The sequence below is a fragment of the Montipora foliosa genome, chromosome 12, assembly GCF_036669935.1.
Source record: "Montipora foliosa isolate CH-2021 chromosome 12, ASM3666993v2, whole genome shotgun sequence".
Classification (NCBI taxonomy): domain Eukaryota; kingdom Metazoa; phylum Cnidaria; class Anthozoa; order Scleractinia; family Acroporidae; genus Montipora; species Montipora foliosa.
In genome coordinates, this window is record NC_090880.1 from 401,653 (window position 1) to 427,071 (window position 25,419).

The following is a 25,419-nucleotide window of genomic DNA, read 5'->3' on the forward strand; positions in this document are numbered from 1 at the left end:
ATCTCAGTGAGAGTTGTACAACCTCGTTCCCAGGGTCTCTCATCTTAGAATGCCCAATTGTAGCTGTGTAAAATTTCATTCCGGGCTAATTGATTTCCCACCATGTCACAGAGAGGCATATTCAATATTAATCACAGAGTTATCAATTTCCTGCTATCATGTTATCCTGATATCACGAAATTGAACAGCAATTATTTTACCTCAACGTTTGAGCGTGAGCCCGTATACCGGGAAGGCTTCCAGCACCGAATTCCCCGACGTCAACATTGTTTACTGCCTCCATAACTTGTTTGAAAACATGAACACAGAAATCCATGACATTCAGACGAAGACTGCTCAATTAATCCCCCCACAGAGGCCAACCAAAGTTATTCCGTAAGCTTCGTCCACGTTTTTACCAGAATTTCGGACGGCTAATCTAATCTGCAGGTCGCAGGTCGCAGGTCACAGGTCACAGGTTGCAGGTCATTGTTTCACTAATACAGAAAGTATCCTAAACATTCTTAAAAGGTAACCTTAGGCCTAATTAGGCCTAAACAAAAGTTTTTAGGCCTAAGGTTAGCTTTTAAGAATGTTTAGGATACTTTCTGTATTGGTGAAACAATGACTGCAACCTGTGACCTGCGACCAGCGATCTGCAGATTAGACCCGCCGAATTACCGGGAGGGGGGTTGGAAAATTAGAGGGGTGGGCGAAGGAGAAAATGACAACAAGAAAGAGGGGGGTTGGATGTAAAATTTAATACATACCACTTTTTAGTGATAAGGATCCCGTGGTTAAATGTTTTTATTTTCATTTACTATTATTATTATTATTATTATTGTTATTATTATTATTATTATTATTATTATTTTATTTTATTTTATTTATTTATTTATCTATTTATTTATTTATTTATTTTTCATCTTAAGGATGGCTGCCTGTAAAAATCGAGAATCGTCCGTCAACGGCCATTTTGCCGGACAGCTCATATTTTGCCCAAAGATACCCTTTAGTGAACTATTTTCAAAAACCACATTTAAAAGTTCCAGCGATTCTCATGTTTTGAGAAATTGGCGAAAATTTGAAAACGCGGTTAAAGTGCGGTTTTCTCTTTGACAAATTGCCCAAAATTTGCTGCGAGAACCAAGCAACGATGAAGTCTTAAAATGAATTCAATTGGCACCAAACTTGACACAAAATAAGAACAACCATTCTTATCCGTTTCTACTTCGATACTTTTTACGGAAATGTTAAAACTCTTCAAAGAACATCCTCAAAGGCTGCTTAACATGGCGGCGGAAAATGGATGATATTTGACGCGATAAAAATGTACCTGGTACCTCATTTTGATTTTTTTTAACTTCTTATTCTTCAAATATTGCTATTATTCATTTTCTGTGTTAAGTCTTATGCTTGAACTCGGAACGCTTCACTCCGACGATAGCAGAAATGTTTGTAACTTGAACGAGCTAAATGACGCGCAATTTAAAGGCAAATTGATGCTAATTATTCATGTCGAATCTTTGAAGAGACTAATTTTTGGCTTGTCGTTTGGAAAGCTTTAAAAAATGCGAAGTTATCCTTCAGAAGTATTAAAAATGACTGAAGATGGTATTTGAGGGCAAAAATCCGCTAGTGAACTATATATTACTCAATTCAAACACATTTTATTTCATACTGGTTTATGCAAATGACTTTTCTATCACGATTTCAAGACTGAAAAATACGTTCAGTTCCCTGTCAAAGGAGATCGTGATTCACAAGACAAGTTAATATTTTGGGTGTGAGAATTGTACTCCACTGTAATGCAAAAGGTATCGAGACTTATTTTTGTAATTGTTTACATTACAAAACGCACGCAGTGTCAGTTTCACTGAAATGCATGTAAGACTTGGCTACTCGGGACTCCTCTGCCAAACGATAAAACCTAGATAGAACCCTGGGAATTTCCCCATATCTTGTTTGTGGCATGAAGAAGAGGAACTAGTTCGTGTTGAGGAAACCGTTTCAATAAAGGTATCGCGAAACAAAACAAGACATAAAAGTGTTTTCCTTCATTTTATTCCCTTTCAATAAACATGTATTTAATAGCTAATCTACTATGCGTTGTCTCTTTGAAGCACAGGTGCTGGTCCTTAAAATAAAAGTTCCAGCAGTAATACACCAATCCTGAAAGATTGTTCTCCTACATGAAAAAGTCTTCATGAAGAAGGATTTTTCCCTGAGCGCAAGTAATCGCCATTGACACTCAGTTTAGGTCATTTTGCAGAGTTGAGTTAAATCGTTCAATGAGAGGGTTTTCCCCATGATCTAAACGTTCACTCTCCTATTAATTTGCTAGTCATGTGAATTTGGTGTTATATCAAAATAATATCCCTTAACTGGTAGTAATCTTTATTTTCAATACTTGTTGAACGGAAAGTGTTTGCAATTGTGAGGAGAATTTACATGCTGATTACTCCTGGGAGTCAAAGGGTTAAAACGAGGATAATCCTCATCACGTAATTCTAGCATTGTAGCTTAAGGTCGACAAAAAGTGGAAGACATGGCAGGAACCCAAGACCCGGAGCCTACATCTCCCATACTGGGCCTATGTAACGGCATTTTTACAGACCGGCAGTGTTTTCATTGGTTTTCGATGAGGTCATTTAGTGTGTTCTTCATTGGTTTTTGCTGAGATCGTCTGGTGTGATTGTAATTGTATGCTTTATTCCCTTTAGGTCTTGTCTTTGCTTCCCTGTAATCTCTCACTCTCCCTTCAAGTCTAGAGCAGGACAGATCTTTCTCTTCAAGCCAGCATATTCATACACCGCCAAAACGATATGCACAGACAGTCGCTACACGCGCGCTCGCTCGTTACGAAACAACAGAGACCTTTAGCAACGAATTTTTCGGGCAGTACCGCTTACCGCAAACCTCGGGAAATCACGTGGTCTTGTCCTGGCCTCTGCGGTTCGAGTTTCAACTTCAAGACACCGTTCTTGCGATAAGTGATTTACGGCAGCGTTTTATAGCCAGAGATTAATCAGACTTCGCATTTGACCATATCAGTTTTCTATCTGTTATCTAACATATGTTTGCTATCTATTGGGTTAAATTTTGAGGACCAAATATGAGAATTTGAGCTGTTTGGTTTGAGAGCAGTTGTAGCAAGAAAAGTCCAAGATGGCGGCGCCGATGTGAATAACAGGAACGGCTTGCTGAAGTTCAAAATCAAGCTAACTTCTAACGGCAAACGGCTAACCGCAAACTGCGGTTTACGGTTTGCAGTACATGTATGTCCCCGAAAAAAATCGGTGATGAAGGTCTCTAATTAGCTTCCAACAAACCCGTAGGCATGCAGGTTCCAAAAAATAAAGCAGCCGTAGCCAAGGGTATGTTCGATTGACCCTAATCCGGAACAAGAATACGTGGAGTGATGATTCAAAACAGTATGTCTGGCGTTTTGAAGCAACAAGGATAATAAAGGTATGTTAAAAATGTCATTTTAGTGGGTGTTTGACAATTTTAATGTGAATCCCCGTAAAAGCAAAGGTTTTCTAACTTCTATTCCAAGTATTCCTATTCCGGAATACGGTCAATCGAACGCACTCTTGATTTAAAGTGCCCCTAACCCCAAAATATTTTTTTCGCTAAAATGAATCTTTGCACCTATTCGAGATGCATTGCGGCCATTTTTTCCTTTTTCTAACAAATCTTGCCATTTTATAGGCTTCGAAAGTTGCGAAAATCCAAGCATCTTGTGTTCACGACCGAGTGAGAAGGGGAGTGGGTCTATTCCTGACGTGACGTCACAATCTACTTTGCATGCATTTTTACAAAGAGTGAATGCAATGTAAATCAGTTTGTGACGTAAAATCAGGAATAGGCCCACTCCCCTTCTGACTCGGTCGTGAACAAAAGATGCTTGGATTTTCGCAACTTTCAAAGCCTATAAAATGGCAGGATTTTTTAGAACAATGGAAAAATGGCCGCAATGCGTTTCGAACAGGTGCAAAGGTTCATTTTAGCGAAAAAAATACTTTGGGGTTAGGGGCACTTTAATTCTCGGTCTAACTGTTTCAAGAGTTCAAATTTAGTAATGACGAACCTTCAAAAATTAAAATTCTAGTTTAACTTAACCTACATCTTCAGTCGAAATTGAGCTTAATTAACCGTCACAGTGAACCTTGATATGAGTGCTGCCGCAGGGCGTCAAGTTCTTATTTTTCCCACTTTTTTCCTATTTTTTGGCGTGCTTCCAATTTTCTTCTATTTTTTCAAGAAATTCCTAATTTTTTCCTTTTATGGAGGATTTTACCTAGTGCAGGGGAACATTTTGAAATGTTGTAGATAAAAATTTCAATAAAATTGGTAAATTCTTCAAAAAAAAAAAAAAAAAAAAAACACGGAGAATTTTAGGTCGTGTTTGAATAATAACCTTTTGAAACTTGTGTCCAGACTTTCTCGATGTTTTTGGTAGCATGCAAATAAGTCTGGGAGGTTATTTGCATGCTTGTGCAGCTGCTATGTGGAATTAAGGAAGCTAGTAATTCAATCCGAATTCATTCCTTTTGTTTTTGAGCAATACTGAGTTGTGGTATGCCATCTCTTTAGAGACAGTTGTATCTTTGTCTTTATTGCAATGTTTTATTCGAAAACAGTTCAAATATTTTTCAGCCTTATACGTTTTCTGATAGCTGTTAGAGTGGTAACAATTACAAACAAACTCTTGTTTACACAAGGTATAATTGTTCGGATATACTTAACGTGTTCCCCTTATGACCAAAAGGGACAAGACGTACCTTTGAATAAACTTTTGAACATAAGAAAAATTTATTCAGCTTCTAAAGTGAATCCAATGAACTACTTCAGAGAAAATAGGACAAAAGAGGACATTGGTAACTGAAAATCTGCATAAACGTGTTGGACAAGGCCATGTCGTCAACGACAAACAATGCCAAAAATAAGAGCAAAGCTAAGGTTACCCAGCGTGCTAAAATAGCCCAAAAATATTAAGCGTTAGATTATTTTTGTTTACGAATAGTCTTTGTTGGCTTTTACTGTATGTGATGTAATTTGGAAGGTGAAGGACAAGTTTTCCTTGCTAAAAGGTTTTAGCACTTGTTTCTATGAAGGATGCCTGCCATCTTGTCTGTTAGATATTAAATAAGGCATTGGGTTGTGAAACAGAGCTGTTGTTGGCTTTGTTAAGAGGAGTAGAGTTGATGGAACGTTTCATATTTTGCTCCTATTTTGAGATGAAAATGTCTTTTTTTTTCCCATTTTTTGGCCAGTGTCATTTGTCACTTGACACCCTGACTTCGTGAAACTTAAAGTTAACATAAAGGCTATTCTCCAAGCCGAAGTCAAAATCGAAATTAGGGACTTTAAGATCCACCACAGCGACGTCGATGGAAACTTCATCTCAAAATATTATATATATATATATATATATATATATATATAACAATGTTTTTCTACTCAATATAGTTTCATATGGACTTTAATACAGGTCTGTTTCGTAGACCAACAAGGAGTTGGGCCACTCATCAGTTAAATTCCATGTACACTGTAGCATCGCTGGGGTTTATATACATCAGTAGCGTGATCGTTACAAGATTCAAACTTGAAAAACAATAGTAAAAAAGCATTTGTAAATTTATGATTGGTTGTTAAGGATGCGATTGAACCTAAGGATAAAATTTCGCTTGTGCCTGCAAGTCGATACGAGCTCATTACGTTTGTTGAGCGTTGCCATGTCCGGTTTATATACAATATAGAATTTCTCGGTACTACATAGATTACATCGTTTAGTAAGGTTGCTATAAGATTTGGCCTTGGCTAGAATTTTCCAGGAGATTGCGAAGTCTTTCTTTTGATCTTTTAGCTGCCATAGGTGTTTGCTCAGTTTAACAAAAACAATCTTAAGCTAAGTTATAGTTGTTCACCAAACATAAAACAGATCATCGATGGACACAACAAAACCATCCTAAGCCAGAACATGTCACCTCCACAACAAACACCCACCAAACTCTGCAACTGCAGAGCACCAGACAAATGCCCTTTGAAAGGACAATGCTTAGTCAAGGAAGTAGTGTATCAAGCCTCCATCACGACCGCCGAAAGCACAGAGACGTACGTCGGCCTCACCGCCACTGAGTTCAAGACGAGATGGCGAAACCACCAAATGTCATTCAAAAACGAAAGTAAAAAGAATGACACCGAACTGAGCAAACAGTTAAAGATATCCAATGCTAAAACAAGATGTCTGATTTATGTGAGATATATAGCTAAAGTTTTGAAAACAAGGTCAAACTTGGCTGCAAAATCCAAAGTGCAACTGCTGCCTTTGGCAGCAGTTGCACTGACGGTGAGCTTTAAATTCCTAGGGGGGCTGCGTCATGGCTTGTCGCATGCAAGTCTAACAAGTGTGAGGTGTTAGTCCATAGCCAAAACAACTCACTAGACCTCTCTATGGGAGGGTGAGGAAAGTAAATGATGACCTATAGGATCTGAAAAACAGTTAAAGATATCCAATGCTAAAACAAGATGTCTGATTTATATGAGATAATTGATTTGAAGAAATGCCAGCACTTTGGTTTGACAAATAACGTCAGTGTTTGGAAGTAAAATTTGGCAGCATAGGCAACAGAAATATGAGCATTGTTTAATAATTTCTTGAATTTATGTGAGAAAATTGATTTCAGTTAAATATATATCCAATGCTAAAACAAGATGTCTGATTTATGTGAGATATATAGCTGAAGTTTTGAAAACAAGGTCAAACTTGGCTGCAAAATCCAAAGTGCAACTGCTGCCTTTGGCAGCAGTTGCACTGACGGTGAGCTTTAAATTCCTAGGGGGGGCTGCGTCATGGCTTGTCGCATGCAAGTCTAACAAGTGTGAGGTGTTAGTCCATAGACAAAACAACTCACTAGACCTCTCTATGGGAGGGTAAGGAAAGTAAATGATGACCTATAGGGTCTGAAAAACAGTTAAAGATATCCAATGCTAAAACAAGATGTCTGATTTATGTGAGATATATAGCTGAAGTTTTGAAAACAAGGTCAAACTTGGCTGCAAAATCCAAAGTGCAACTGCTGCCTTTGGCAGCAGTTGCACTGACGGTGAGCTTTAAATTCCTAGGGGGGGCTGCGTCATGGCTTGTCGCATGCAAGTCTAACAAGTGTGAGGTGTTAGTCCATAGACAAAACAACTCACTAGACCTCTCTATGGGAGGGTAAGGAAAGTAAATGATGACCTATAGGGTCTGAAAAACAGTTAAAGATATCCAATGCTAAAACAAGATGTCTGATTTATGTGAGATATATAGCTAAAGTTTTGAAAACAAGGTCAAACTTGGCTGCAAAATCCAAAGTGCAACTGCTGCCTTTGGCAGCAGTTGCACTGACGGTGAGCTTTAAATTCCTAGGGGGGGCTGCGTCATGGCTTGTCGCATGCAAGTCTAACAAGTGTGAGGTGTTAGTCCATAGCCAAAACAACTCACTAGACCTCTCTATGGGAGGGTGAGGAAAGAATATGATGACCTATAGGGTCTGAAAAACAGTAACTAAGAGGTTTTTTTTATTGAAAGTAGTTGTTACTTATCATTATTTTTCTTTGCAGGGCTTGATATAGGAAGATCATTGGATACAACATAGGAAAATGCTAATTGTTTTTATTGGGTCTTTGATGAGATTGTCGCTTGATTTTCTTCTGGTTAGCTGTTAATTGAGTTTAAAAACTTCCGTGAACATATTAGAGACCTACTCAAGGTTCACGGTGGAATAGAATCTCCGAAGCTTGACTATATTATTGTCACATACATTGTGCATTAAAACAGCAACATGATGTTTTCTTTGAATAAAGTTTCCAATCGTAATGATATTTTCGTGTTGGTTTCCTTGTTTGTTTGTTTTTTTGCTTTTTTGCCTTGAGCACGCGATCTCCGTCAATACACCTGAGATCTGCTTCTCACGAAATTAAATAAGGAAAGGGTTGTGTTCTATTTATTCTTTGGCCCTGCATTGTTGAATGTTCAATCAACAAGTATTTGTCACAATCATTAAAGAAAACGACCGAGAAAAGTAATATATGGTCATATATAGCTTTAGGCAAGCTTGCAAGGAGAGCTGCCGGGTTGTTTATTCTTTCTTCCCTTACTGAAACAAAGAATTGAAGGAATACAACAATTTTCATTCTTCTTTTTTTTGTTTGTTTTTTTTTTTTTTTTGTTTAGCCTTGATTAAAAGCGATCAAATATAGAAAACCAAACAAAACAATCTAAAACGAATTAAAATAAGAAGAGGTGGAAAATTAATAAATCTCCCCTAACATACACCCTGCGAGCATTTAGTTTCGCCTACGCTTCCCGAGAGAAAGCACCGCGAGCAACCCTTTGTTTCTTTTGGTGAGCCGCCATCCGGTGCCAAGGAGAAATAAATTAAATTTGAAAGTCCCGAGATAAAATAAAAACAATGCTTATGCAAAATGTTGGGGGACAAACAAAGAATATCTCTTGGGAGGCGTACGAAAAACCGGACTTCTCGCAGGCCAGGGTACCTCACATAAGATGTTAACCTGATTACTTAACAATTATTCCAAGGGCGCGCATTGGATACGATATTTGGAAGTACGAAATACGAGCGAAAAAAGGGAGAAAATCCTAGCGAAATCGAAAAAAAAATTGATGAAGGTGCGATGTTATGAAATACCTTGGTGGTCAGACAGACGCAGGCTCATCACAAAAACATTCCTTACCTTTCCGTGTACTTCTAAACGTCGGAATTAATGCAAACTTTCCAGTTCGTGCTCCGGCGAAAGAAGAAATAGCTTTGCAACACACAGCGCAATCATTTGCCATATAGGGTCAAACTAAGGTATATGAGCTGATAACCTAGATTGAGTGAACCAATCAGAGCATGAGAAATTCATTAACCGAGGTTGAGAATTTAATTTAAAAAGTTAACCTGGCTTGAATCTGTGATCGAATTGAAAACCAGTACCTAGTCAGCAGTCACAAAAAATACAGCTGACTTCAATGACCTCTAAAATTGGTCACGTGGTGCTGGTCAGCGGATACCTTCTTTTGACAGGTGTCAATTGACATAACATGGATGTCCAATATCAAAGATTAACGCTGTAAAAGGTCCTTAAGGGTATTTATTATTATTATTATTATTATTATTATTATTATTATTATTAGCAGTAGTAGTTGTATTATTACAAGGAAAATTGCCGGAACACTCCCGTCCCTAAAGGCTTTCTTGCCTTCACACCTCCACCCCGACAGTCCGTATGGGCAGGCGAACGTTGACGTCACAACCAACATCTTTCGCATCCATAGATTTCCCAGAAAATCTTACCCATGGTGCTCCGCTAACATTATGCAATAGACCATTTTCGAATTTTCACGGCTGGACTGGATCTACCATGAAATGGAGGCTAATGCGGGCAAAACTTTTCGAATGCAAATTAATTTGCCCGCATTAGCCTACATTTCATGCTAGATCCAGTCCAATCGTTAGAATACGGAACTGGCCTATTATCCTAAACGTTGTTGAACCAACAAATATTAACAGCGGAATCAATTCTTTTATTTTGTCATTGTATAATATATAGATTTAACCAAGCCTAAAAGCGGAGCTCCCGTTTCTAACCCCAGGGAGCAATATAGTGTATATGGTAATAGATATGCTTTTGTGTAAAGTACAAAATAAATCGTTGTTAGTGTATGCGGCTTACAGTGATCAAACACTCTTTGGCTGGCAGCAGAAAAGAAACAACCCTTGCAAACAATAACCAACAGTTTCAATCAACAACTAAACGGAAATTACATGCACAGTAATCTCTTTCACAACATTTTCCGTTTGACTGATAATCTTTACACCCTCTCTCTTCAGTTTATTTAGAACAACAGTAAAAATTACTAATTAAAAAGTCAAGCTAAAGCTCCGGTAGTAATTGGCTTACTCGACTGCAATCTCACAGACAAGCAAAGCAGCTCACGACTAGACATCCAGTTCACATAAATGCCTGTGAATCGAAAGGTGTTTATTCACTGAGGACAGTGGCCAGTCAGCTCCAAAATAAGCATTCGTAACCGGCCACAAAAACGCGAGGCAAGCGATTGTTATAACTCAATCGTTGTTGAAGATTTTGCCGAAAATCGCAGGTTCGAGCTCATCAAACACTTATCTGACTAAAAAGACCCTAACAAATTCCAGGCATTAACTGATTAGAGTGTAATTTGAAGTACTGGTTCCTATCCCATATGAACCATGTGAGCGTTAGCGCTACTAATGGAAATGTAGGGGCCCACACAAGGACAGAGAAGAACTCTGACCAGGGTGGGAATTGAACCCACAACCTTCGGGTTAAATAACCGCTGCTCTACCGACTCAGCTACAAGGTCAGACGGGAGCAAGCCGTGGGAACTGAACTCAAGATCTTAAAGTCACGGAAATGAACATGTACAAGTACAAGGAAGGGTTACCTTTTTGCAAACGTTGGCCGTGTAGCACTTATATTTCAACAGACTTAACTGATTAGAGTGTAATTTGAAGTGCTAGTTTTCTACCCTATATGAACCATGAGAGCGTCCAAACATTGCTTACAAGTGCATTCGTTGAAGATAATGGGGGATAATGATGACAAGAAAACTCGCCAATGATGTCTGCTGTAGGCTTGAATAGAGAAGTGGTGTGTGATTGTATGCCAGAATCTCCGTGAACACAGAATTCCAAACGCTTCCAGGCTTTTTTCGTTTTTTTTTTTTTTTAGAGAGTTTTACAAAATATGTGGGGCAGCGAGGCATGCATTAAGAAGGAAACGACGCTCGCAGTTGTGAATCGCTCCCCTCGCTCATGAATTCATGAGTAACGTTGTTCTATGTATTCTTAGTTAAATTTTGTCCATCATTCACGTAAATTTGAGTTGTAAGTTAACGAACATATATCTTTCGTAGCATTCCGATAGCATCTTGTAACATACAAGATACATAAGGAGCTTAAAATATGGAATTGTTGTCCTAAACACTGTGAGACCCCTTAAGGGGACGAGAATCATCTCCATTAGTTTTAAGGCAAGCCCCTGCCATGGCTATGAACTAACTAAAGTGACCGGATATTTGTCCCATGATCGCTCAAAGCTAAGGGTTCGCGTCCTGATCAAGCTTGAAGTTCTTCGGGATTATTAAAATTATTTTAGTTTTTATGTCCGAAGCGATGTTCCTACTCTATAATAAGGACTCAACAAGACCGATTTTCAGAATTAGGGTGCCGATTTTAGAGATTGTGACTCAGCAAATTGTTTTTTTTTGTTTTTGGCATCTCGAACATTATAAATAAATTTGCATTTCGTTAGCGAAGATTAAAAACCCGTAATTGATTTTGAGCGATCGTCGATAAAATATAAATATCTTTCTCTTTTTTACTTTATCGACGTTCGCGTGAAATCTTTTAACAATAAAGTATCGCGTTTACAAACAAACGTCACTCTAAACTTGTGTTTTGTCAAAAATAAAAGGTTATTTCCTGCCTGTTGGCGATCGTGTATCAAGTAACTTCTGAGAAGAAAGAGTAGAGTTATAGAATAAGATAATTTTCATACTTTTATGGCAAGCGCGCAACAGCCTGCCGTTTGTCGTTTCACATAAACGCAATGTTAAGTCGCTCTTACATCAGATATGACATAACGCAATCATAGCTTCTCCGTTATTTATTGCGTACCTTTTGAACCGTATTCTTTACGCAAAATTAGACCTTTGATGCAAGAACTGTTACGTCGTATTTAAGGGATGCAAATCTAATCTCGCTTTCTCTGAGGTGTGCGCTCTTGAAAGATTTTAGATCCTGCAATTCGTCATCCTGACTCAAAGTGCGTTTTCTTAAAGCCATCAGGTGGCCCATTCTATTCATAGTTTTGTCGCACACTTGGCACGTGTCAAGCCTTGCTTTTCTAAAACTAAGCACGTCTTTCAAATTGCTATTAAATACATTTCGAAACGCTGAAAAACTAATGACAGGTCCCTTATTTCTCTTTCTTAAACTGGTTGTTTGCAAACGGGGGTGCAGGCGGACAAATTCAGACCACATTTGACGCATCGAAATGTTTGAGTTGAAGTATTTTTTGCACCGTGTTCGTGACTTTCGATAGTGTGATTCTGTTGCCTTGTAGGAAAGTATGAAGTCTATGACCGCATTCCTTGCTGCAGGTAAAAGTTTCCGAGGCGTCTTTTTTCCCCTTTTGTCAGGTTCTACTGATGGTCCCCTTAGGTCGATTTTATTCAGCAGGACTTCTATTTTGCTTTTAGAAATGCCATAAACCTTTCTGAAAGCCGTTTTGCACACCTTTCCAAGTTTGGGTACGTGATACCTTATTTTCCGCACCCCACGAAATGTCAATGTAACCTCCATGAGTTTTGAGAATAAATAATTTTGTTCGTTATATGGTTTTCTGTGAACCATGTTCCTTTGCTCTCGAATAATAACTTTAGTTCTGTTTATGCCTTCCTTTAAAAGGCAACCACGGTCGCAGCATGTAAAATTAATCTGATCCAAGGCCTTAAATGGTGCATTCTTACGCCATGTGGGTTTTTTTCTCTTTGGCACGTAAATCCTCATCAACCTGCTGTTTTTCAAGGTCTTTCTCCCTTTTTCCACTGAGCTTGCTACTGGATATCCTAGTTTGAAATAATGCCATGGTCTAGTTACATCAAATGTGTATACCAATTCATTTAGGTCAATCTCATCTGAACCACTGCTCTCTGCAGGCAAACGATGCGGATAATTCATCAGTACTCCTCTGAGTCATTTCTTAAACCTTTATGTGCTTTTTTTTCTTTTAAAGGGTTTTTCTTCTGTACAGAATAGTCTAGCTCTGAATTCTCTTATATTAATGACGCATGAAGCTGTTGACACCCACACTTACGTTCAAGTGTTCTAGTAACGCCAAGACTCGACGAGGCTAATTGATCACAACAAATGTCATTAATTTGGATGATAAATTCTGTTCCGTTAGACTCAAATACAAAAAGGGACAAATATTGATTGTGATAGCATGGAACTCCTTGACAGCTCTTTCTTCCTCGAACGTATGGGGTGAGGAAATGACCTGTTGTGATTTCACGCAAAGGGCAACAGTAATACAAGTGACGCCTGTTGCAATCGAAACGTAGATAAAAACGCGTGATCGCGGGATTTTCGGAAAATTCTGGTTAAAAAGTAATATACAAAATTACCTTGAATTGCCTGCGTCATTTCAGTAACATCTAGATTTTCTTTGTTTGTTTTCTTTTACTACAAAATGCCCATTGCCCGCTCCAAATTGCCATTAAAAAAAAAGTTCACTTACCCACAATAACCTCTGTGAACCCCGGCGACATTTGAGACAAACAAGCCTTAGACGCATTATGTTACCAAAGGTTCTTACACTACAAATGGATTACCATAAGGTTTGTCCAATTCCAAAAATAGTAATAATGCAACATATTGCGAGCTGGAGCCCTACCTTTACCCGGCTTGAATTTTTCAACGCCCTCATCCTTTCTTTCATCGGACTGAATCAAAAAATGTTTTATATTTAAGTACTTTATCTATGCATGAACGGGTCATCTCAAGATAATTCTATTAACAGTTGTTTGTACATGTTATACTTAGGTGTTGCCGACACCAAAGGCTCTCATTATGCCAGAAAACTAAAAACCAACCTTTTCGGAATCTACTGTGCAAACGAAGACATTATACATTGTTTTTTTTAAGACGAAACCATTGGCGGATGCGGTCCCAACGAGGTAGTATCCTTGCTGAACTACCTATTAAAAATACTTCATGAAAAATATGGACCATTTCATCACCTTATCCTTTGGTCAGATAATTCTCCATCACAGTTTAAAGAGTGCTATCTATTCTTTTTTCTGGAATACCTCATAAAAGAAGAAGTGTTTTTGCGAATTGACCTTAAATTTTTGTTGGAGGGACATTCTTACTCCATTTGTGACAGGCGATTTGGCTGCATTCAAAAGTATTTTGACTGTCATGAAACAATTGAAACTCCTCAAGATTGGGAATTAATTTTGAGAGATAGCCATCTGAGTAACGTTAAAAGCTACTGGATAACGCCGGATTGCATCATGGACTATAAATCTTTTTTAAGGAGGAAGTACGTTTCCAGAAGTGAAGACGTTGAAAACGCTAAACTCGAGGTGAGAAAGATAGCCTTTTTGAATTTTGGGTACGGAGAAATGGAAGATGAAGAAGGAAACTTGCGTCTATGCAAGCACACTGAAACGACCTTCGTAAGATTCACGCTGAACACAAGGGAAAAACCAAGAATTGTCTCGTTCGTCAAGAAAAAGCAAGCTGGTGATTTAAATCCTGATCACTTAGTTCCAGTAACACAAGAAAGAAAAGCTATTCGCGATGATGTAAAACAAAGCTGTTTGAAGCTTGCTGAAAAATATTTGTCTCAGCGGGCAATAACATTCTACGCCTCATTAATAGGTACCTCTCGAGATAACGATGATGGCGAAAGCTAAAAGCGCAAAAAAAGTATTTGTTTTTGCAGTCATTCATATATTTCATAATAGCAAGGTAATGGAAGAAATTCTTCTGAGGCGCCAAGAACGAGTACTTTATATTGAGAGGTGACGTAGGTCAAATTTCTCAATACAACAATTTTAAATTTTGGGATCATAGAGTAGCAATAAGTTGAATATTGCCCTCTGCTTCTGAATTGCGAGCACACAGCCAGGTGCCCTTGAACATGATCCCCTGTTCCTAAAACCGTTCCTTTTCTCAATCGACAGTTAACAAGTATCCTATGTCTTGGCTATGATTTTAATTTTTGGCGAGTCTATGGAGGAAGTGAGGGATGGGGAGGGCGTTATGTCAAAATTTCGCACTCAGACGGCAGCCCGCCAAAACGGTGGCTGCTGTAAGGCATTGGGCATCACATATAGAAAACGTTAATGTGTTGAGTGACATTGACAATAGCTTATCTAATCATTGTGTAAGGTGTTGTCTATTTTGTGAAAAACGCATTTAATAATTCAGGCTAAATATTAAGCTGAACTTTATTAAGGACTTCACTTCTGACGTTTTGTGCGTCTTATTCTCTTGGTATTTTAAATAGCAGTGACTCTTTCAGCAATTTTGTATCTGTGTTATTCCATAATTAACACTCAAGAACCAGTTTAAACGGCATAATAGTGCAGTAAATAAATGTATAGGAAACTTCACTCTTTATAAACAATTCTTTTGTTATTTAAATTTTGCCAGCCACATAACAAAAGAATCCTTTGTTTCGGCAGCCAATAGATCTTTGGTTGGCACATTAATGACAATAGGTGACGTAACGGTGAATATCGCTATTGTCTTAAACAGAACTAAGCGAGAGTTAACTTTAGCTAAAGAAAGTTAACAAGGGCGTAGAGCTGAAAGTCAGTAAATCGCCTCTGAGTTTGTCTTCCATTTATTACGTAAATTGGAGAATGATTGTGACTATATAATGGTGACTTCTTTCTTAGATGATCTGGACTGAGGAGAAAGTGACCTCATTTACTCACTAGCTTAAAAATAAAGTATGAATACGGCATAATTATGCATCACGAGAGTTTTTTACTAATTAAGACGCTCTCACACGCGGCATTTTTAAGTTAGTGAGTAAATGACGTCACTTTCCCCTGGATCCAGCTCAAAATAAATAGTTTTTCTCTTTAAATCATTGCATAAAATCTCGCATTTCGAGTATTCAGCATAAGCACTTTCGAACTGCAAAGAAAAACGATAAGTGGTTTTTGATCGTAGTAACACTTTAAGAATAATCATTCTCCCTTACTTGAAAAAAAAACAATTACAGTAGTTTAACCCTTTCACTCCTGTGGGGTTCCCCATTGACGAGTAAAATCGTCTGGCGTTAGAGTAAAATCTATAAGTCTCAGTGGCCCTTACAGGAGTGAAAGGTTTAAATTATGTGTGATAATTTCCTCTCTATTGCCCGTTCACTGTTTACTGCATTCAGTACGAATTTGCAGGTGATCAGCGCCAATATACCCTTCCACGGTTTTTGACCGCCATCTTGGCTAGGGGACAAACACGGTTAAATTTACAGTAACTGTATGAGATTTTGGTCGACTTTGAACCGTTGTAGCGTCGCTAAAAAGAGACAGATTTCCAACTTTTGCCACTACTTTAAATAGTTTTATTGATATCATCCATTCAAAGGAAAAAGAGGGCTACCTCTGGGGTGCTTACCATTTAGCCAAAAAATCCGAAAATTTCGGTTTGAGGTCAAATGGAGAGGCAATTTTCCGGAGAATCTTTTCGGAAATTGTGGACAACCTCCAGAGATAGTCCTCTTTTTCCGTTTGGAACGGAGTTCGCGAAATGCTGTTACCATTTGTGAGAATCCTTCCGTTTCCAGGCCCTTTCTCACAAGATCGAGTAAAATATGCGGGATGGAATGCTGTGTATTAAATGGTAAGCGCCATTCTCATCCGGTTTGTCATTAAATTCGGAAAATTGCTTACCTTTATGCAACGATCATTCTATCCGGATTATTTGGCTAAATGGTAAGCACCCTAGATACCGTGAGAATTAAAAGTCAGTTGTGTGAATATCGAAAAGAATGCGTAGTTAACTTATGAAAAATCTGAATGAGAAACGTTCTCCTTTGGCTTATACAGGGTAGACAAGGCAAAGGCAATTTTTTTTTTTTTGTCAATGTTCGAGTGAAGTCCAGTAACCTTGAAGCAATGCACTTTTATTGCTGGATAATTCCTCTGGGGCGGGCGTGGCTTGGTAAATCTTCACTTATCAATTGCAAGAAAACCAGTTTTTAAAAACTCTAAACCCTCAATTGCTTTTGTGGATTTTCTTTTTAAAAATATTTTTTTATAAAAAGACGCTTCCTTGGCACGTTGCAATTTTACCATGAATGAAACACGCATTAGTAAAATAAAGAATGTGACTGAAAAATTCTCATAACAGCGTGTGAAATTCTAGAACAAAAAACGATAAAATTCTTTGAACGCTGCGAAAATGTTTTATGGGATATCGAAACTTTCCTTAATTTATTTAAAACGACAGTGTCTTTCTTTTGTGCCTTTCTTTCTGTTTGCCAAACCACTGTAATTTTGCAGGTGCCATGTGCTAACTGAATTTTGCGAATAACAAGTTTTTTTGTCACGTAACACTGCGTGACAAGAGTGCGATGAATTACTTATCCGCCTGTACTCCATTTTGTTCGTGGAGTTCTCCTGGGGCATATTGCTAATTCAAATTGCCAAGAATGGGTGTTCGTGTTTGCCACGTTTTGTTTCAAGACATAATAACGGAAGGCGGGAGGCAAAATGGGCTGGAAAGTGCGCCTGGTTGAGCAAAGATGAAAAGAATGTGTCATCCCTTTGGGTTCGTTCGGCCATGACCAAAACGATCGTCTCTCTCCATTGTGTCATTAAGCCAATTTTACGAAAGAACAACGGTTCACCCGTAACTTTATGTCACTTAAGGATGACAAACGCTACGTCTGCGAGGTTCCATATTTCCCTTAAGGTTTTATGACATTTTATGTGATATTTATCCGGTTGGCACGAAAAGGGCGGGAAATCAACCAAATCTAAGACGAGAGAAGAGTTGAAATAGCAACAAAGACGCTTGTCGTGTGTAGCCCTGAAGGTAAGAATTTCGCTATTTATTTAAACTAAGCTTACGATCTAAGCAGATTTACAACATTTACTCTGTTTAAATGTAATATCTACCATTTTCTTCAAATGTACAGTCAGATTTTTTTGACCGCACTTCTGTATACTGTATATGTACTGTATTTTACACGAATGCACTTTCATATTGACATAATTTCACGACTTGGAAGCTCCGTCAGAATCGATGCGGTTCGGAAGTGTTTCCACGGAACGTTTTTCGCCAGAAAATCCAGGTCGTGATGTTACAAGAGAGCGCTGCATTACCCGCTAAATTCACCATTTTGAATCGAACAATGCAAATTTTCGCGCCAAAGTAGTAACCGTATTCAAATCGATACGGTTTCGAACTTCACATGACAGACGAAACCTTCACCTTTTGAAAAATCTCCACTTTTGGCAGCGTTTTCAAATCGACCCGGTTTCAGTAACAGTCCCGATCTGTGTAGTGTAAACAGAAGGAGTAACCACATCAAAAACCGATGCGGCTACAAATCAAACCCCGTTCATGTAAACGCTGCCTAAGTAGTACGGAGCTTGAGAAATTGCGTTTTTCAGACGCGGACACAAACAAAAAGCTAGCGGTGTTCCCCTTTAACTCGTCTTCAGACAACAACATGATGCAATAAACTCAGACAAATAAACTTAGTGTCTGGAAGAAAAATTTAAAAACATATATTTAAAAATATAAGATAAGAGAAACATTTTAGCCCATCCTTGAAGAATCTTTTGGATTTATGTGACATAATTCACTTAAGGAAATGACAAATAAACTCAGAGTGGGAGCATACATGTATATAGGCAAGAGAGAGAATTGCCCAATGTTAAAACAAGTAGTTGCATTTATGTGAGATAATTAATTTGAGGAAATGCATGCACTTTGGTTGGACAAATAACATCAAGTAAAATTTGGTAGCATAGGCAACAGAAATATGAGCATTGTTTAATAATTTCTTGAATTTATGTGAGACAATTGATTTCAGTTAAAGATATATCCAATGCTAAAACAAGATGTCTGATTTATGTGAGATAATTGATTTGAGGAAATGCCAGCACTTTGGTTTGACAAATAACGTCAGTGTTTGGAAGTAAAATTTGGCAGCATAGGCAACAGAAATATGAGCATTGTTTAATAATTTCTTGAATTTATGTGAGAAAATTGATTTCAGTTAAAAATATATCCAATGCTAAAACAAGATGTCTGATTTATGTAAGATATATAGCTAAAGTTTTGAAAACAAGGTCAAACTTGGCTGCAAAATCCAAAGTGCAACTGCTGCCTTTGGCAGCAGTTGCACTGACGGTGAGCTTTAAATTCCTAGGGGGGGCTGCGTCATGGCTTGTCGCATGCAAGTCTAACAAGTGTGAGGTGTTAGTCCATAGACAAAACAACTCACTAGACCTCTCTATGGGAGGGTAAGGAAAGTAAATGATGACCTATAGGGTCTGAAAAACAGTTAAAGATATCCAATGCTAAAACAAGATGTCTGATTTATGTGAGATATATAGCTAAAGTTTTGAAAACAAGGTCAAACTTGGCTGCAAAATCCAAAGTGCAACTGCTGCCTTTGGCAGCAGTTGCACTGACGGTGAGCTTTAAATTCCTAGGGGGGGCTGCGTCATGGCTTGTCGCATGCAAGTCTAACAAGTGTGAGGTGTTAGTCCATAGCCAAAACAACTCACTAGACCTCTCTATGGGAGGGTGAGGAAAGTAAATGATGACCTATAGGGTCTAAAAAACAGTTAAAGATATCCAATGCTAAAACAAGATGTCTGATTTATGTGAGATATATAGCTAAAGTTTTGAAAACAAGGTCAAACTTGGCTGCAAAATCCAAAGTGCAACTGCTGCCTTTGGCAGCAGTTGCACTGACGGTGAGCTTTAAATTCCTAGGGGGGGCTGCGTCATGGCTTGTCGCATGCAAGTCTAACAAGTGTGAGGTGTTAGTCCATAGCCAAAACAACTCACTAGACCTCTCTATGGGAGGGTGAGGAAAGTAAATGATGACCTATAGGGTCTAAAAAACAGTTAAAGATATCCAATGCTAAAACAAGATGTCTGATTTATGTGAGATATATAGCTAAAGTTTTGAAAACAAGGTCAAACTTGGCTGCAAAATCCAAAGTGCAACTGCTGCCTTTGGCAGCAGTTGCACTGACGGTGAGCTTTAAATTCCTAGGGCGGGCTGCGTCATGGCTTGTCGCATGCAAGTCTAACAAGTTTGAGGTGTTAGTCCATAGCCAAAACAACTCACTAGACCTCTCTATGGGAGGGTGAGGAAAGTAAATGATGACCTATAGGATCTGAAAAACAGTTAAAGATATCCAATGCTAAAACAAGATGTCTGATTTATGTGAGATATATAGCTAAAGTTTTGAAAACAAGGTCAAACTTGGCTGCAAAATCCAAAGTGCAACTGCTGCCTTTGGCAGCAGTTGCACTGACGGTGAGCTTTAAATTCCTAGGGGGGGCTGCGTCATGGCTTGTCGCATGCAAGTCTAACAAGTGTGAGGTGTTAGTCCATAGCCAAAACAACTCACTAGACCTCTCTATGGGAGGGTGAGGAAAGTAAATGATGACCTATAGGGTCTAAAAAACAGTTAAAGATATCCAATGCTAAAACAAGATGTCTGATTTATGTGAGATATATAGCTAAAGTTTTGAAAACAAGGTCAAACTTGGCTGCAAAATCCAAAGTGCAACTGCTGCCTTTGACAGCAGTTGCACTGACGGTGAGCTTTAAATTCCTAGGGGGGGCTGCGTCATGGCTTGTCGCATGCAAGTCTAACAAGTGTGAGGTGTTAGTCCATAGCCAAAACAACTCACTAGACCTCTCTATAAGAGGGTGAGGAAAGTAAATGATGACCTATAGGGTCTAAAAAACAGTTAAAGATATCCAATGCTAAAACAAGATGTCTGATTTATGTGAGATATATAGCTAAAGTTTTGAAAACAAGGTCAAACTTGGCTGCAAAATCCAAAGTGCAACTGCTGCCTTTGGCAGCAGTTGCACTGACGGTGAGCTTTAAATTCCTAGGGGGGGCTGCGTCATGGCTTGTCGCATGCAAGTCTAACAAGTGTGAGGTGTTAGTCCATAGCCAAAACAACTCACTAGACCTCTCTATGGGAGGGTGAGGAAAGTAAATGATGACCTATAGGGTCTAAAAAACAGTTAAAGATATCCAATGCCAAAACAAGATGTCTGATTTATGTGAGATATATAGCTAAAGTTTTGAAAACAAGGTCAAACTTGGCTGCAAAATCCAAAGTGCAACTGCTGCCTTTGGCAGCAGTTGCACTGACGGTGAGCTTTAAATTCCTAGGGGGGGCTGCGTCATGGCTTGTCGCATGCAAGTCTAACAAGTGTGAGGTGTTAGTCCATAGCCAAAACAACTCACTAGACCTCTCTATGGGAGGGTGAGGAAAGTAAATGATGACCTATAGGATCTGAAAAACAGTTAAAGATATCCAATGCTAAAACAAGATGTCTGATTTATGTGAGATATATAGCTAAAGTTTTGAAAACAAGGTCAAACTTGGCTGCAAAATCCAAAGTGCAACTGCTGCCTTTGGCAGCAGTTGCACTGACGGTGAGCTTTAAATTCCTAGGGGGGGCTGCGTCATGGCTTGTCGCATGCAAGTCTAACAAGTGTGAGGTGTTAGTCCATAGCCAAAACAACTCACTAGACCTCTCTATGGGAGGGTGAGGAAAGTAAATGATGACCTATAGGGTCTAAAAAACAGTTAAAGATATCCAATGCTAAAACAAGATGTCTGATTTATGTGAGATATATAGCTAAAGTTTTGAAAACAAGGTCAAACTTGGCTGCAAAATCCAAAGTGCAACAGCTGCCTTTGGCAGCAGTTGCACTGACGGTGAGCTTTAAATTCCTAGGGCGGGCTGCGTCATGGCTTGTCGCATGCAAGTCTAACAAGTTTGAGGTGTTAGTCCATAGCCAAAACAACTCACTAGACCTCTCTATGGGAGGGTGAGGAAAGTAAATGATGACCTATAGGATCTGAAAAACAGTTAAAGATATCCAATGCTAAAACAAGATGTCTGATTTATGTGAGATATATAGCTAAAGTTTTGAAAACAAGGTCAAACTTGGCTGCAAAATCCAAAGTGCAACTGCTGCCTTTGGCAGCAGTTGCACTGACGGTGAGCTTTAAATTCCTAGGGGGGGCTGCGTCATGGCTTGTCGCATGCAAGTCTAACAAGTGTGAGGTGTTAGTCCATAGCCAAAACAACTCACTAGACCTCTCTATGGGAGGGTGAGGAAAGTAAATGATGACCTATAGGGTCTAAAAAACAGTTAAAGATATCCAATGCTAAAACAAGATGTCTGATTTATGTGAGATATATAGCTAAAGTTTTGAAAACAAGGTCAAACTTGGCTGCAAAATCCAAAGTGCAACTGCTGCCTTTGGCAGCAGTTGCACTGACGGTGAGCTTTAAATTCCTAGGGCGGGCTGCGTCATGGCTTGTCGCATGCAAGTCTAACAAGTTTGAGGTGTTAGTCCATAGCCAAAACAACTCACTAGACCTCTCTATGGGAGGGTGAGGAAAGTAAATGATGACCTATAGGATCTGAAAAACAGTTAAAGATATCCAATGCTAAAACAAGATGTCTGATTTATGTGAGATATATAGCTAAAGTTTTGAAAACAAGGTCAAACTTGGCTGCAAAATCCAAAGTGCAACTGCTGCCTTTGGCAGCAGTTGCACTGACGGTGAGCTTTAAATTCCTAGGGGGGGCTGCGTCATGGCTTGTCGCATGCAAGTCTAACAAGTGTGAGGTGTTAGTCCATAGCCAAAACAACTCACTAGACCTCTCTATGGGAGGGTGAGGAAAGTAAATGATGACCTATAGGGTCTAAAAAACAGTTAAAGATATCCAATGCTAAAACAAGATGTCTGATTTATGTGAGATATATAGCTAAAGTTTTGAAAACAAGGTCAAACTTGGCTGCAAAATCCAAAGTGCAACTGCTGCCTTTGGCAGCAGTTGCACTGACGGTGAGCTTTAAATTCCTAGGGGGGGCTGCGTCATGGCTTGTCGCATGCAAGTCTAACAAGTGTGAGGTGTTAGTCCATAGCCAAAACAACTCACTAGACCTCTCTATGGGAGGGTGAGGAAAGTAAATGATGACCTATAGGGTCTAAAAAACAGTTAAAGATATCCAATGCCAAAACAAGATGTCTGATTTATGTGAGATATATAGCTAAAGTTTTGAAAACAAGGTCAAACTTGGCTGCAAAATCCAAAGTGCAACTGCTGCCTTTGGCAGCAGTTGCACTGACGGTGAGCTTTAAATTCCTAGGGGGGGCTGCGTCATGGCTTGTCGCATGCAAGTCTAACAAGTGTGAGGTGTTAGTCCATAGCCAAAACAACTCACTAGACCTCTCTATGGGAGGGTGAGGAAAGTAAATGATGACCTATAGGATCTGAAAAACAGTTAAAGATATCCAATGCTAAAACAAGATGTCTGATTTATGTGAGATATATAGCTAAAGTTTTGAAAACAAGGTCAAACTTGGCTGCAAAATCCAAAGTGCAACTGCTGCCTTTGGCAGCAGTTGCACTGACGGTGAGCTTTAAATTCCTAGGGGGGGCTGCGTCATGGCTTGTCGCATGCAAGTCTAACAAGTGTGAGGTGTTAGTCCATAGCCAAAACAACTCACTAGACCTCTCTATGGGAGGGTGAGGAAAGTAAATGATGACCTATAGGGTCTAAAAAACAGTTAAAGATATCCAATGCTAAAACAAGATGTCTGATTTATGTGAGATATATAGCTAAAGTTTTGAAAACAAGGTCAAACTTGGCTGCAAAATCCAAAGTGCAACTGCTGCCTTTGGCAGCAGTTGCACTGACGGTGAGCTTTAAATTCCTAGGGGGGGCTGCGTCATGGCTTGTCGCATGCAAGTCTAACAAGTGTGAGGTGTTAGTCCATAGCCAAAACAACTCACTAGACCTCTCTATGGGAGGGTGAGGAAAGTAAATGATGACCTATAGGGTCTAAAAAACAGTTAAAGATATCCAATGCCAAAACAAGATGTCTGATTTATGTGAGATATATAGCTAAAGTTTTGAAAACAAGGTCAAACTTGGCTGCAAAATCCAAAGTGCAACTGCTGCCTTTGGCAGCAGTTGCACTGACGGTGAGCTTTAAATTCCTAGGGTGGGCTGCGTCATGGCTTGTCGCATGCAAGTCTAACAAGTGTGAGGTGTTAGTCCATAGCCAAAACAACTCACTAGACCTCTCTATGGGAGGGTGAGGAAAGTAAATGATGACCTATAGGGTCTAAAAAACAGTTAAAGATATCCAATGCCAAAACAAGATGTCTGATTTATGTGAGATATATAGCTAAAGTTTTGAAAACAAGGTCAAACTTGGCTGCAAAATCCAAAGTGCAACTGCTGCCTTTGGCAGCAGTTGCACTGACGGTGAGCTTTAAATTCCTAGGGTGGGCTGCGTCATGGCTTGTCGCATGCAAGTCTAACAAGTGTGAGGTGTTAGTCCATAGCCAAAACAACTCACTAGACCTCTCTATGGGAGGGTGAGGGAAGAAAATCTCCACGTGTTGGGTAAGGCTTCCATGAGATATTAAATATTACTTCTTCTGAAGTCACCTTAGTGATGTTTGAAAGATTTGTTCGAAATATAGCAGACATATTAATGTCCTTAACTGCCTTAATGGCTGATGATATTAGCCTTTTTCTCACACATATACATTTTTTGTTTAAATTTCTAGGTCCAAGTCACAACTTGCCAAATGACAATGACTCTGACTTCTTAAATTAAAAGATGTTGTCAATGGAAAGGTTAGAGTCTAGTTACTGACAAAATATAACCGTCCCATCTATTCTAGTCTAATTTAAAGACAAATTAAGATACGTGGGAAGGACCCGGTTTTCATAAGATCAGCTAGATATATATATATATATATATATATATAATAACTCTGTTCTGTCGAAAGTCTTTTGCGATTATTCATCTCGTTCGCGTCGTTCAATGGAATGTGCTTAAGTATCCTAAGAATAAGGCAACATTCACACAAACGAAGTTCCACATCGACATGGTTTCATGACTTCGAAACCGTGTCAAAATCGATGCGGTTTGTAAGTATTTACACGGCAAGTCGTGACGGTATAAATGAAAACTGCACTACGTGCTGACTTCATCATTTTGTTCCTTCTTGTAGAGACTAGAAAGCGCTTAAAGAGGGAGTTTAAGAAACCACCACCGCTACGGCGACGAAAACTTCACTTCAAAATACAGTATAAGTTTGAGCAATTCCAATTTGTGTTTCACGATGTTTCCATCTTGTTCATGTTGTACGAAATGGGCGGCTTCCACTCGACGATGACGTGTTTGAGGAGGAGGCAAGAGTTTGGTAATAAATTTTCAATTTTCTCTCCAACCATCGACACCGTTCATACCCATTTTATTCTTGGAATGTTAGTACACACTTGCCATGCAGAACGGCTCCGGGTAGTCGAGAAATTATTACAATAAAGGGATTTGAATCCTTAACAGATAACGATCTCGTATCCATTGTTAAGCTCAGTGATATCTCATTTGAGTTATCCCCCTTTGAAGTGACCGCAGTTTAAAATGCTATAATAATATAAAAAAAAGAGTCATTCGACAGAACACTTACCTTCTTCATAAGAAGCGTAAGATGCTCCAAAATAAAGCAACGGATACAGAATGTAGCACCGAAGAAAATAATCCATGTCCGCAAAGTTA

At 38.9% G+C, this 25,419-nt stretch overlaps 2 protein-coding genes across 2 annotated transcripts in view; both read right to left on the reverse strand.

Moving 5' to 3' along the window:
* Window positions 1-25,419, reverse strand: part of LOC137978606 (adhesion G protein-coupled receptor E1-like) — a 193,562-nt gene that overhangs the window by 36,700 nt on the left and 131,443 nt on the right. The gene's annotated exons all lie outside the window — the stretch shown is intronic.
* LOC137980235 (uncharacterized) lies at window positions 11,688-13,293 on the reverse strand. Its single transcript, XM_068827634.1, has 2 exons — window positions 13,205-13,293; window positions 11,688-12,646 (listed from the first exon to the last, which is right to left on the reverse strand). Exons 1-2 carry the CDS (start codon window positions 13,221-13,223, stop codon window positions 11,721-11,723), a joined length of 945 nt encoding a protein of 314 aa, XP_068683735.1. The 5' UTR covers window positions 13,224-13,293; the 3' UTR covers window positions 11,688-11,720.